Source organism: Barbus barbus (assembly GCF_936440315.1).
Source record: "Barbus barbus genome assembly, chromosome: 8".
NCBI classification, from domain to species: Eukaryota; Metazoa; Chordata; class Actinopteri; order Cypriniformes; family Cyprinidae; genus Barbus; species Barbus barbus.
In genome coordinates, this window is record NC_136736.1 from 13683500 (window position 1) to 13696953 (window position 13454).

The window sequence follows — 13454 nt, forward strand, 5'->3', positions numbered from 1 at the left end:
TACGTTGATCTGAGGTGCTCCGAGCCTCCCAGCTCTGTCTAAAACTGACAATGAAAGGCTCCGTTGAGACCACTGCAGCTAAAAGCCCACAAAACGCACTGGGATGTAATGTTAAATAAATGACAAACGGCTCAGGAATGAGGGTCTTCGGTCAGTACTCAGGGGCCAGATTGTCTGAATGAGGACAACTTGAGGAAGTAGTGTAAATATCACAGCATTAAAGAATCTAAATGACTATGGATCTAAATAAAGTAACTTAACTTACGAGAGTTTGCTGTCAATTGCCGGCATGCAAAATGAAATAAGTTTCAGTTTTGCTATTTATTTTCCTTTTTCTTTATTGAAGTTGTGTACGTTTGGAATGGTGTGTGTACAGGAATAACAATATCATAGAGCATTATTTGTCATTTTTTCCATGCACAGGCTCATCGCTAAAGTAGATTATGCCTGGCTGAGTAATTTTTAAAATGAGATTTGGCCAGCTAGTTTAATATCTTAGATTGCCATTTTATTAGTGTGGCTCTTATTGGTGACGTACGAAGCTTGAATAATTTAAGATTTTTACACATTTTTCTTTATGAGAAAAGCTTTTTATTGAATAACCTCTATATTTCAGTGCAACGGATGTTTTTATACCAGAGCATCTGAGAGTGGGACTTTCATCAAAATAACAGACGCCGCCTGGAATTGATTTGGTCTGAAATTCCACAGATAAGTATAGACAGATGAGAGAAAATGAGGCTATTGATATGGATGGACAACCATACAAAGGCAGCAGAAATATAATTCCCTATATTCACAGATTCTTTTTTACAGAACTATTGCTGTGATTTGATTAGCCGTATACGTTAGCACAGCTATGCTATTAGAATTTCAACCATGGTGTCACGATCACCAGCTGGAGTGCCCTGGACTCTCACCAGAGGGTACTCCACCTCAGACTCTTGCCCCTGTACCCTTGACTCCATTTCTCATGTGTTCCTTGCCCCTCATGTGATCTTGTCATGTTCTATCCTTGTCTGTGTGTTATGTTCTGATTGGTTCCTTGGTTGCACGTGTCACGTTCTGATTGGTTCCCTGGCAGCATGTCTTGTTCTCATTGGTTGATTTTGTCATGTCTTCACCTTGTCTAGTATAAAAGATGCTCACACCCATCCAAGATGGCTGATTATTGTGAATAGCCATCCCTTGTTCCTAGTTTGCAAGTTTACCCTTTCCGTGTTTCCTAGTTTACCTTTGTTTTTGATCCTTGGACTGTTTCCTTGTTTTTTGATTGATTGCTGCCTGCCCTGACAATTGCCTGTATATCTGATTACTTTTTTGCCTCTGCCTTGGATTACACTGTTTGTGGGTGTTTGATCCTACCTGTTTTGACCACGTTTGTGAATAAAGCCTTGCATTTGGATCCTCAACTGTCATGACTCCCCACATTACACGTGGTAATGGTCCATATATGAAACAAATGGGGATAAATCATCATGATTTTCATGCTGGTTTATCATGGATAGGGCCAGACCGATATAACCATTCAGTGCATTGCTAATAGAACTAAATCTGACAGAGCAAGAAAATTAGGTTAAGCATGTTAACACGTCTAGTGGGGAAACCAACAAACCAGCATACAAAAACAATACATAACCAGTCATGCTGTTTTTTTAAGCAGACAGATAATTTAAGAAGCTTTCAGAAATAACAGCCCAAACACAAATATAATATATGTAGCCTATAAATATATATATTATTTTATATATATATTAGTATATATGAAGAGTTTATTTGCAAAAACAGATAACTCCAACAGATACATTTTCAAAAATCGTGTTTTTTATTATGTTATCATGATTTTATTGTGTTTTATTGTGTTCGTTAGCTGTTTTTTGAAAGTTATTTTTAACCTAGTCAAAATAACCCAACTGCAGCTGGATTGAGATTAATGGGAATGCACAATGAAAAAACATGATTTCTGAGAATTGTTAAAAACGGAGTTATCTGTTTTTGCAAATGAACTCTTCATGTGTATATATATATATATATATTAGGAGTGTAACTGTGTGCGTATCGAACCGAACGGTTCATGGGGCAAATTCCAAATGGAAGTTATCATCCCTATCCCCTTGGAATGGGGACGTTGGAGTGAACAGGGCACGTGTGTGCCATTATGTAGTCATTTGGAATGCACTTGACAAAAGGGTTAGTAATTTCCTCATTATCTTCAGCTGGGATGTTCCCGTGACAACGCAATTCAGGGTCTGCATCCTTCGGAGTACTCATTTGAAGGATGTTACGTCACAGCGCCGCGACGAAGGCTGTCCAAATTCGTAGGATCCTTCAAATGCGGCCCACAAATACGTCCTCCTTTTCCCCGAATTGGAAGGATGGGTGTGGTGGATCCTTTCCCGTCCTACCTATCCCATAATTCTTTTCGGCAGAGCGTAATGGCGGACGAAGCGAGCGGTAGCGGAGTGGGAGAGGAGTTTCTCTGACAAAACAAGCTAAAGTTTATGCTTCGGCTCAATGAATTTGTAGGAGAAATTAGTAGAATACTTAAAAACAAATAAAAATAGGCTATAATGGCTTACCTGGATGTGACTGTCTTGTAGTCTGATATAAAAAACTCCGACAACGAGCAAAGAAAGTATTTAATTTATTTAATTGCTTTATTTCTTCCAAAAGAATTAAAATGAGGAGAATAACTCTTTGTTTGTCCATTTTCCCACTTCTTGCTTGGCGCTGTCACGGTTGCTAGGCGACAGGATATGAGCAACGGGTAAGGGAGGGAACTGAAAGAAGGGTAGGCTGTCCAAATTCACAAACACCGACTTCCGGGTTTTGCGGACGTCGGAGGATCCCTCCTCCTTCAACCGGGTAGGAAGGATCCTAAGGAGGATGCAGACCCTGAATTTGGACACAGCCATGGTGTGCGTCAGCAGATGTCGCTGTTTTAACGGCATAAATATCTTTTTTATTGTTATTAGCATAACTGTTGCAAATTAACATTCATTTTATATTTGAAAACATTTTTAAAGATTTTTTTTTTGCTATATAAGATATAAAAACTAATATGTATAAAACTTTTTAAAATACAAAATGTATATCTTTGTATGCGAATCTGCTGACGCTCACCGTCCTGCGTTGTTTTGGGAATATCCCAGCTGCATATAATGAGGAAAGTATGTCTCTCCCTTTGCCAAGTGCATTCCGAACGACTACATAACGGCACACACGTGCCCTGTTCACACAAGTCCCCACTCCAAGGGGATAGGGATGATCACTTCCATTTGGAATTTGCCCTGTGAACCATATGGTCCGATACGTGTACTGTGCCACCCCTAATATATATATATATACACACACACACACACACACACTGTATTTGTTGTTTTGATGCATATATAAATAAAATATTGTCGCTACATATAGTAAACTATAAAAAAAATAATTACAGAGATTTTATTAATGCATACAAATTTAACCATGGGGATTTTATATTCATCTACCCAGAGAATGTACATATGTGAAAATTACATATCGCCTTTATACTCGACAATATTACTCTTGATATAGGACAATATATGTCATATATCAAATTTTTATATGAGAGTGTTGAATAATACCCCTTAGTCACAGTTTTATCATAGTTTAGAGTTAAAGTAATCGTTGCAACTATGCAAAAATTATTTTTATATTGTTATAGTTTCAGAATCCCTGCAAGAAAAAAAATCTTGCTTGATTTCCCAGATGGGTCAGGCTGGCATGTTGGCTGGTTTTAGTAGGGTTTTGGACACTTATCAGCTTGGCCAGGCTGGAAGACCAGCTTAAACCAGCTAAGAACAGAAAAGCTAGGCTGATTTAACAGTTTTTTTTTTTTTTTTGTTGGTGTGGGGAAAAGATTACGCAACTACACTGTGGGAAAACAAAACATTAGCACCCCAAGAAGCCAGTGGCAGCATTGGTAAGCTGTTTCAGAGAATGAACCTGTTAAAAACCAGCACTGCTGGCAGAAATGGTTGTGAGAGAACATGTATAAACGCCGGAGGACACACGGAGGAATGTGTGTGTGTGCTTGTCTTGTTGGGCTGCCAATGTGTCAGCAAAGTATGCAGGTACACATGGATATGCATGCATATATCAATGTGTCCAAGCATGTGTGTGTGTGCGTGCTATGTAATTGAGAGTTCCTCTGATATTATGCAAAGCCCACAAACATTCTGGCACCTTGCTTTTGACAATTCTATCCAAAGCCTAAAAATAAAAAATTAATATAGAATTCAGAGTTCGGAACTGCACAACATGTAGCCTCTCAGCCACTGGAGAGAACATTTACATTTTATATGTCTCACACAAACTCATCCACTCTCCAGGAATGCCTCAAACACACATATCTAAAACATGCCATCCGCCCACCCATCCAAAAGCAATGGCAGCACAGAAACCGTGTTCAGCATTAATGTCTGTAGCACTTCGAGTTCTCCACTAGTATTTCTCACATAACATTTCAGTCTGACAGTACATTTGTGCTGTAACTCACTCTGGCTGTAGGCTTCTCCTTAAAGACACGGCTGGGTCAAACAACACTTGCCAGCCCCAATATCGCTTTATGTTTACAGTGAATGACTGCACTTTGTGTTGACCAAAAAATGCATTGAAAACTCCCCAACAGAGCTTAACACATTCACATTACTGTACAGTTGCATCATACTGTGAACTTAACTCCCCTATTGGCTGAGCTTACTTAAAGCTGCAGTGTTTTATTTCAGTACCATTAGTAAGAACAATCATAATTACGTAAAAAAAACTTAAAAAAAGGTTAACTGAAACTAAAACTATTTAAATAAATATATAAATAAATAATAAAATTTTACAATGATTTACAGAAAACACTCGCTTAGATGTCTTTCAGTGTAACAATAGTTTATATAACAATAAATCGTGTCAGGCATATTTAGAAATCATTGGATGTCATTGCATCACCCCATAATTAATTGAAATTTAAAATATTTACCCATCTTAGCCACTACCCTTGAAACACTAGATTTTTCCCATTTGTCAAGTGTTTAATCATTTAAAATGTATTTAGTATGATCTTATTATTATTATTTTTTAAATAAGTACAGGTATGAATTAGTATGTTGTTTCATTTTTACATGAATATTATGTTACGCTGAAAGATGATGGAACATTTTTTTTTTCATCTATTTCTGACATTTTGTTTTCATCAAAGTTATTTGAAACATTAAAGTAGAAGTTTTACTTGCATTGAATATGCTTTCCATGCACATAAAATCACCTCAATGGGACATCTCGTCTGTTATATATTTATCTTTTATATAACATGAATGATACACTGAGACGATTGCTGTCAACTCACTTGTCGTTTACTGAGAACCTTTTTCTATCAGTTTTCTTCACTCACAACATAACACATACAAAAGGCAAGATCTAGAGCGCCCTCCAGTGCTTCAAACATATAGTGCATATATCACATCGTCTTTGACCCATACCAAAGAAAAAAAATTAAAATACACACTGTGGCTTTAAATAGTATATGACACAAATTGAAACCTTGTGCAATTTAACTCAAGGTTGTTGTATTTCACTAAACGTTTTGGGTTAGCAGGGGTTCACAGAGGGAAAAAAGAAGTTTCAGATCTATTAAACATGCTTCAATCACTGTGTGAGGAGCTGAGGGTCTGATATTTTTGATGCAATATGAATGTCTCTAAGTGGCAATGAGAGTTCACCATTAAGGCTTGTTTGGATCTCTTGAGTCATGATGCTTTGGCTGAGCCATCCGCATGGCAACAGTCTCTGCTCTTCTCCAGCTCTTTCTGCTCATTAATACTGCACTGGTTCTAGTTAGTTTTGGTGGAGGAACTGGAGGGTTGTTGGTCCCTTGCCCCATCATCACCCTTGTGGGATTCCTCCACAGAGTCCAGCCCAGCCCCACGGTCACTACCCCCAACCCGAACTCTATTAACATTTGATGTGGGGCTAAATAGACACCGGAGAGGAAGATTTGCTGTACTGCAAATGTTATAGAGTTATACTGTAATGAGCTCTGGGTTTTAACTTTGGCAACTGAGCTTTAAGGATAATAAGTAAAAGATATTTATAGCATTAAAGTTACATGTATGCAGTACACACTGTACAAGCAATGTGAGCTTTGTCGTTATTAAAGCTATTGTAAACATGCCATTCAATGCTGCAATATATTATTAGGGAATTTTGCAATGAATATAAGATCAAGATCACCTCTGCTTAGACTGATCTAAACATCTGGGCAATTAAGCCAAACATTATGAATGTCATTGTATCAAACAACACCAAACACATTTTGTTGCATTTATATTAAAGAAGCTGAGCTTTCACACCTTTGAGGCAAACAAATATTGGACACTTTCTGGTTGTTAAACTTAGTGGAACGTGTTCCTTGTTGATTTGATGAACTAGACCTATGGTTTCACTGCTAGGATACTTATTTGCTAGGGTCATTGGCTTCATAAATCCCTCTAAAAATGACATTTTTAGTGGATAAGATGGTTAAGTAATTGCAAAAATGGCAAGAAAAGCAGTTACCTTGTTATCTAGACCATATTTTCATAGTCTTGGACTTGTCATAGATCTACAATTATTTAGACTCAGTCTTGACTCGGACTCAGCCTCACCAGATCTTAGCCAGGACTCTTCAAATATCTTCTGTTATGCAGAACAAAGAAAGTAATACATGTTTGGTGCATTACGAGGGTGAGTAAATGATGACAGAATTTTTATTTAGTATTTTTGTCCATTTAGGAGACCCTGCTCTGAATCAATAAAATTCATATATTTTGAAAATTCATGCAAGTCTCTACAAAACTGTTCTGAATATTTTCAGATGCTAGGCTATATATACACTGTGCAGCTCAATTTCTTCCCTATGCTCTGTCTCCTTCCCTCTCCACAGGTGGTAGATTGAGGGCTTGAAGGATGGGTGTAAAGCTCTTCACTGTGATTACAGCTCATGGGGCAGATTGATCATATCAATCAATCTTTCTTCCTCACTGACACTGATGCTGATGAGCCTCCCTGTCTTTACAATGGATAAAATGACCCTGCCAACAGAGTATAAGACCACCTGGTCCAGATATGATTTTTAACCTCTCACACTTCTCCAGACATAAAATCATTCATCATAAAATCATTGTTAAGCAACAAATTGTACTTCACACTGTTCCTTTAAAGGAGACATCTGGATAACCAAAGATGAGGAACAGTTGAATCGCTATGCTTTACCAAAACACAAACCAATGGAGCTGAAGCACAATCCAGCCAATGAAAGTGAGCAGCGAATCATCAGTCAGAGCACAGGAAATGGGCACACACAGGGAAATTGATAAAAACGATGTGGGAATAAGTCCTGAGAGTCAAGAGAGTCGTCCTGTGGAGAATTGGGCAGATTCTAATAATGAAGTTTGGCCATATCTGCGGATACAGCAGCTAGATAGAGGAAGACAGCAGGCTTTTAGATAAAGCTGTGTGTCTCTATTAGTGTGAAACTGAGCTTAGGCCAGGAGACATCCCGCATTTGATGTGCTGAGACAATGCCTCTCCAGGATGAAATGAAATTTGCAGTTATCATCATTATCATGATGAACGATGAGAGTCTGGCCAGGATGGCAATAGTTATGAATACCTTGTGCCAATGGGTTTTTTTCTTTTCTTTTCTTTTTTACAGACTGGGAAAGCATGCTAGCAGGTCTATTGTGCTGAACATCAGGAGTCAGAGGTTGGAATGAGATTCTGAAATGCTGTAATTTAACCAGTCAAGACTGTTTGCGATTAACTACAAATTGGACCAATACTACTAGATAAGAAAATATATGTTAACTGTTCAAACGTTTTGGGTCTGTAAGTTTTTTTTTTTTTCTTTGTTTCTCTAGTGCTACATTTAATTGTTAAAAAAGTAATATTATGAAATATTTAATAAAATAAGTTCTACTTTATCGTATTTTACAATGTTATTTATTGCTGTGAAGTTGAATTATCGCAGCCTTCAGTCTTCAGTGTCACATTCAGTGTCATTTTAATATTCGTATTTGCAGCTCAAGAAACATTTCTTATTATTAGCAATGTTGAAAACAATCATTCTGCTTCATATTTTAGTAGAAACTGTGATACATCATTTTTTTTTCTTTGAAATTAAATTTAATAGGTTGTTCAAAAGAATGGCATTTACTTGAAATATAAATCTTTCATAACTTTATAAATGTCTTAGTATATCTGTTGATTGATTTAGTGTATCCTTGCTGATTAAAAGTATGAATTTCTTTAAAAATTGTACTGACCCCAAACTTTTAATTTAATTTAATTTAATTTAATTTAATTTAATTTAATTTAATTTAATTTAATTTAATTTAATTTAATTTAATTTAATTTAATTTAATTTTATTTTATTTTATTTTATTTTATTTTATTTTTTCATGAACTGTTGGAAGACAGGCTGCAGTTCCAGTTGTCCTCCTATGAAGCCGTCCCTATACTATACTGATTATAACTATAACTTTATAATTAATAAATCATATTTTTTCTTTATTAATGTATCATTTTTTAATGCATCAGAATCACATGCAGGCATCTGTTTAGTCCACTCCTATATTCTTCAGTAATGTGAGCTTTGTTTGTGAGTTTATCACCACAACATAACTATCAACTTAACAAAGCCTAGAATTTCAATGATCCACTGTTCGGTTCAAGTCAGTTCAGTGTTAAAAAAATCTCTACTCACCAGCCTGTTCTGTGCTGACGGTGATATTGGCAAGCTGTCTCTCGGATCTGCCCAAGCCTGACACTCCATTCAGAGCCTCGATTTGGAATGTGTAGTTAGCATGCGCCACAAAGTCCTGGACCACCACAGAGGTGCTTGTGAGGCCCGTGGGTTTGGGTACGAAGCGCACGTTGCTGTTGCATGCCTCGCAGGCCTGGCCATCAGCTTCGCATCGGAAACAGAAGACATTATAGCTTACATCCTTCCGACCACCTGTGTCGCTGGGCGGAGTCCACTCCAGAAAAACGGCGGTCTCATTGATGTTAAATACCAAGTTTCGAGGAGAGGAGGGCGGTCCTGAAAGAAGAGACACGCCTGACTCATTAGCAACCATAATTATCATGCTGACAGAAATCCATCTGTAAGAGGAAAAAAAAAAAAAAAAAACGCCTATTCGAGCAAAATATTATGCAGATTAAGAATTGTTTATCTTTTTTTCGCTCTCTCAAAAACATATGCATATGCATTAACTAATGAATCCTTTTAATGCCAAAACCACTCGAGAGCGTTTGCCATCTCTCTTTTACTCCCTCCCTCTGGTTCCGCTGATATACAAATGTCTCTGCTCTAGTACCATGGTTCTGCTTCCTATAGAATGCCGGCTCAGAGCCAAATACAGGGAAGTCTGCGTTTATCTGCTGTTTCCCAGACCCAGCTAATGATGATAATGAGAATATGTCCTAGACATGATTATCATAGTTAATGATAATTGCACCCACTCGTGAATAACAAGGAAGTAATTATTCCTCCTCTCCTGTTTTTAATGCAGATTGCTGCTGGTGTTGAAAAGATTGAGTTTGGTGAATAATTTGGGTAATCACGATGGGGGGCAGAAGGAGGGAAGGGAAGAGGGTGATGAAGCAGAAGACTGAAATAACTGGAATTCTGATCGATAGAATCAGAAACAATAAGAGTAGAAATGAGAATGAGAATGAGAATGATGAGAGAGAAAATGTATGCTCATTATCACTATTTTTGGCACATTGAGTCTCATTGTTCATCTTTAGTTTATCTTTCTTAATTACCTTCTCAATTATTAATATTTTCTTAATTAATTCCTTGATTAGAAGCTCTTGATTACTTTTTTTGTTCTGCACTGGTACTGAATTTTATCTTTTTAATCTTATTTTATATATTTATTTCTCCTCTGGGAAACTGAAACTGGTCCTGTCTCCTTTATCACACCGCTGACTCGTTCACTCTCACTTCATACAAATGCAGCTGGAATCTTCTTGTGTCACAGTTATAGATGGTATTGAAAATGACCAGGGAGAACTTCAATATAAATACAGTATCATTGCAGTATAGTTTAAGTGTTTGTCTTGTTGCTAGGATGATCAGATCACACTCTGATATTACAGGATATACTCTAGATTGTGTGGAATTACTTAAAGGAATAGCTATGAGTTTGTTTATTCATATATTTTGGAGAAATTCAGAATTGCATCACTTGCTCACCAATGGATCCTCTGCAGTGAATGGGTGCTGTCAGAATAAGAATCCAAAAAGCTGCTATAAACATCACGATAATCCACAAGTAATCCACACCACTCCAGTCCATCAGTTAAAGTCTTGTGAAGCCAAAAGCTGCATGTTTGTAAGAAACGAATCCATCAATAAGATGTTTTTAACTTCAAACCATTGTTTCTGACTAAAATATGAACCCATAATTGATAATACTTCCTTCCGAGGAAAAAATCATGTTGTCTTCTCACATCAAGATCCACCAAAATATTTAGTTTAGAACTGATTTGGACTATTTTTGCTTGTTTTTATCAGCTGTTTGGGCTCATTCTGATGGCACCCATTCACAGAAGAGGATCCAATTGTGATGTAATGCTAAATTTCTCAAAATCTTTGATGAACTATTCCTTTAAATATTATTTGGTTGTTTAAACTATTTGGTTGTTATAACTAGGGAGTTTTAAAGCTACCAACACTTTGGAAAAACAAATGAGCTGTTTTGTCATTACATGTAAAGCGCACTAAAATCGAAACTGAAAAAAATAAAACGGAAAATGAATGAAAACAGAGCAGTAGGCTGACTAACGTGTGCATGCCATGGTGGGAGGGTCCTTGCTGGATCTGTAGTAGTTTTTTTCGCAGTGACACTGTGCCGAACCCTCGGTGTGGCTGGAACTGTGTGGGGGACACTTTGAACATTTGATGTTTCCTGCAAAGGCTTTGTAGAACCCAGGTCTGCAGGCTGTTGAGAAAACATAAAAGAAAAGTTTGAACTAGGTATTGCAGTTGAACTAGGTATTGCAGTCCAAATTCTAACTATTGGAGAGTTTTTTCCCTCCTCCTCAGACTTGACACACACGAAGGTTGCCAGATTGATGACACCAACTGGAACGAGCACACATGACAAGGAATGACATGAAATACGCTGTGTTTCCCGCCAACTGGCAACCCGGGGTGTCGAAATACAATTGGGTAAACTGACAGTGGGCGGGGTTTCACAAACCAAAACAGAGATCGACTTTCCGGCCCGGAACGCACATTTTCAAAGGAGAATAACTGACTGTAGCATTGTTTTTAAGATAATCAAGTAAGTTAACTTAAATATGTCAACGAGCATGTTTCTTAAATATCTGCAAATATACTATGGTATTTTTATGCTTTAGTAGAGTCAAAAACTTACATACAGCACATTTAAGACTGTGCATTCCAGGATTTTTTGATACAAATACAAATTTAATTGAACCATTAAATTGAATGATACAGTATGCCAATTATTTAATCAAATTAACAGTTAATCATATATATATATATCCCTATTTCCTGGTGGACAACACAAATGAAGAAGGCTTTAGAACAAAAAAGGCTTTAAAACTTTAATATATTATATTCTTTATAGGATAATACATATGCATTTTACCAAGTTTGGTGTCAGTTTTTTTTTTTATTATTATTATTATTATTATTATCTTAATAAAACAAACTTGTATACTGTGAGGATGCATGAAATTGATTAAAAAAATGACAGTAAAGATATTTATAATGCTATACAAGATTTCTGATTCAAATACTGTATATGCTGATATATATTCTAAATGTTCTATTCTACAAATAATCTTGAAAAAAAAATCATGGTTTCTGCATAAATATCAAGCAGAACAGCTGTTTTTAACATTGTTAATAATAAACATTTCTTTAGCAGCAAATCAGCATATTTAAATGACTTCTAAAGGATCATCTTACACTGAAGACTGGAGTAATGGCTGCTGAAAATTAAGCTTTGCATCACAGAAAAAAAAATATTTAAAAGAATGTAATAGCATTTTCACAATATTACTGATTTACTGTATTATTGCAAATAAATGGAGCCTTTGTAAGAAAAACTGAATAACTTACTTCTTTCAAAAACATTAACAATCCACTTTGCAATCATGTTCACACAAGACTCATTCTAGCATTCCCTATTTGACAAATTAAATATTTTATGTTATTTAAATTTTATATTACTGGTTTAAACTCACATGCAGACAAACATCCCTAAATGACCAGTTAAAATATGGACACGTCTAAGGTAGATAAAATGTGAGGTAATGTTTTCAATCTTTAGCTACCCATCAGTCTCCATGGAACTGGTAGCTTAAGAGATACATTAAAAGCTTCAGCTTCTCCCTCTCTCAGTCTCTCCAGTGTGCAGCCTAACTCATTTGATCTTTTCTATACTCCAAACCATAGCAGCTCTTAAACACTCCCTGACTTGGACTTAGACTCCACACTGAAAGACTTGCCAAGGCCCAGGAGAGCAGCCAGACGAGACTGAGTTAAGTGGTACACACACAAGCACACACATACTTACACACATCATAGATGTAAGATAGCAGATCTCTTTCTGTAGTGTCTCTACCTCTGTCTCTCACACACACACACATACACATACACAAGTTTTACTCTTATTTAAATTTGCTCCTTAGAGGTTGGTAATTTTCTATAGCCACAACATTACAGGCATTGATCTGTTTCTCTCTGACTCCAGACACCTTCTCCAGTAACAGGGCCATTCCCGGAGAGCTTCCCCAGCAGCCTTTCGTCCTTATTGTGATGCAGGGAAATAAGTTGTGTGCGCAGGACCTCTGTTAGCATCTTTTAAAATCAGTATAGGCGTTTGGCAGCTTTCCTAGCAAGGAAAACAACTCCAATGTATAAATCATTAATGAGGGTTCTTACTTTTATTTAGATCTGTTGTAAACAAAGTCAACTTCTATTTCACAGAAATGGAGAACATATATTATGGAAGTGCAAATACGACAAGCAGTCAAACAAATAAGCCACCAAACAGATCTGAGGAAAAAAATATCTTTCATGATTTGCGGATCACAACCAATTTTATTTTCACAATAAGACATATTTTTAAGTGAAGCAGGATATTGCATAAGAGAAAATGTAGAGTGGGTCTTTTATCTTTTTGTAATTTATTGGAAAAGTGTGCATTAAATTCCAGATGACAAGGTGGTTAAAAATTAAAGGTGGTTCAAGGTGTCAACTGAAAGGGAACAACTTTTTAGATAAAAAGCTATATTTTGTTAAATAATTTTTAATGAAAAAAAACATAAAAAAATCATTATTAAAAAAAATGGAATATTGTCCACTGAACTTGTGAACTAGAATATAATGTCAGACAGTTGACTGTTATTTT

At 36.4% G+C, this 13454-nt stretch overlaps 1 protein-coding gene across 1 annotated transcript in view; it reads right to left on the bottom strand.

Annotated features, from left to right (window-relative positions):
- epha6 (eph receptor A6) overlaps window positions 1–13454 on the bottom strand; it is a gene marked incomplete at both ends in the record, with an annotated part of 120183 nt that overhangs the window by 24430 nt on the left and 82299 nt on the right. Inside the window, 2 exons of the mRNA XM_079423428.1 lie at window positions 8765–9100; window positions 10854–11009. Coding sequence (XP_079279554.1) covers window positions 8765–9100; window positions 10854–11009 — 492 coding nt within the window. The remainder of the gene's footprint in view (window positions 1–8764; window positions 9101–10853; window positions 11010–13454) is intronic.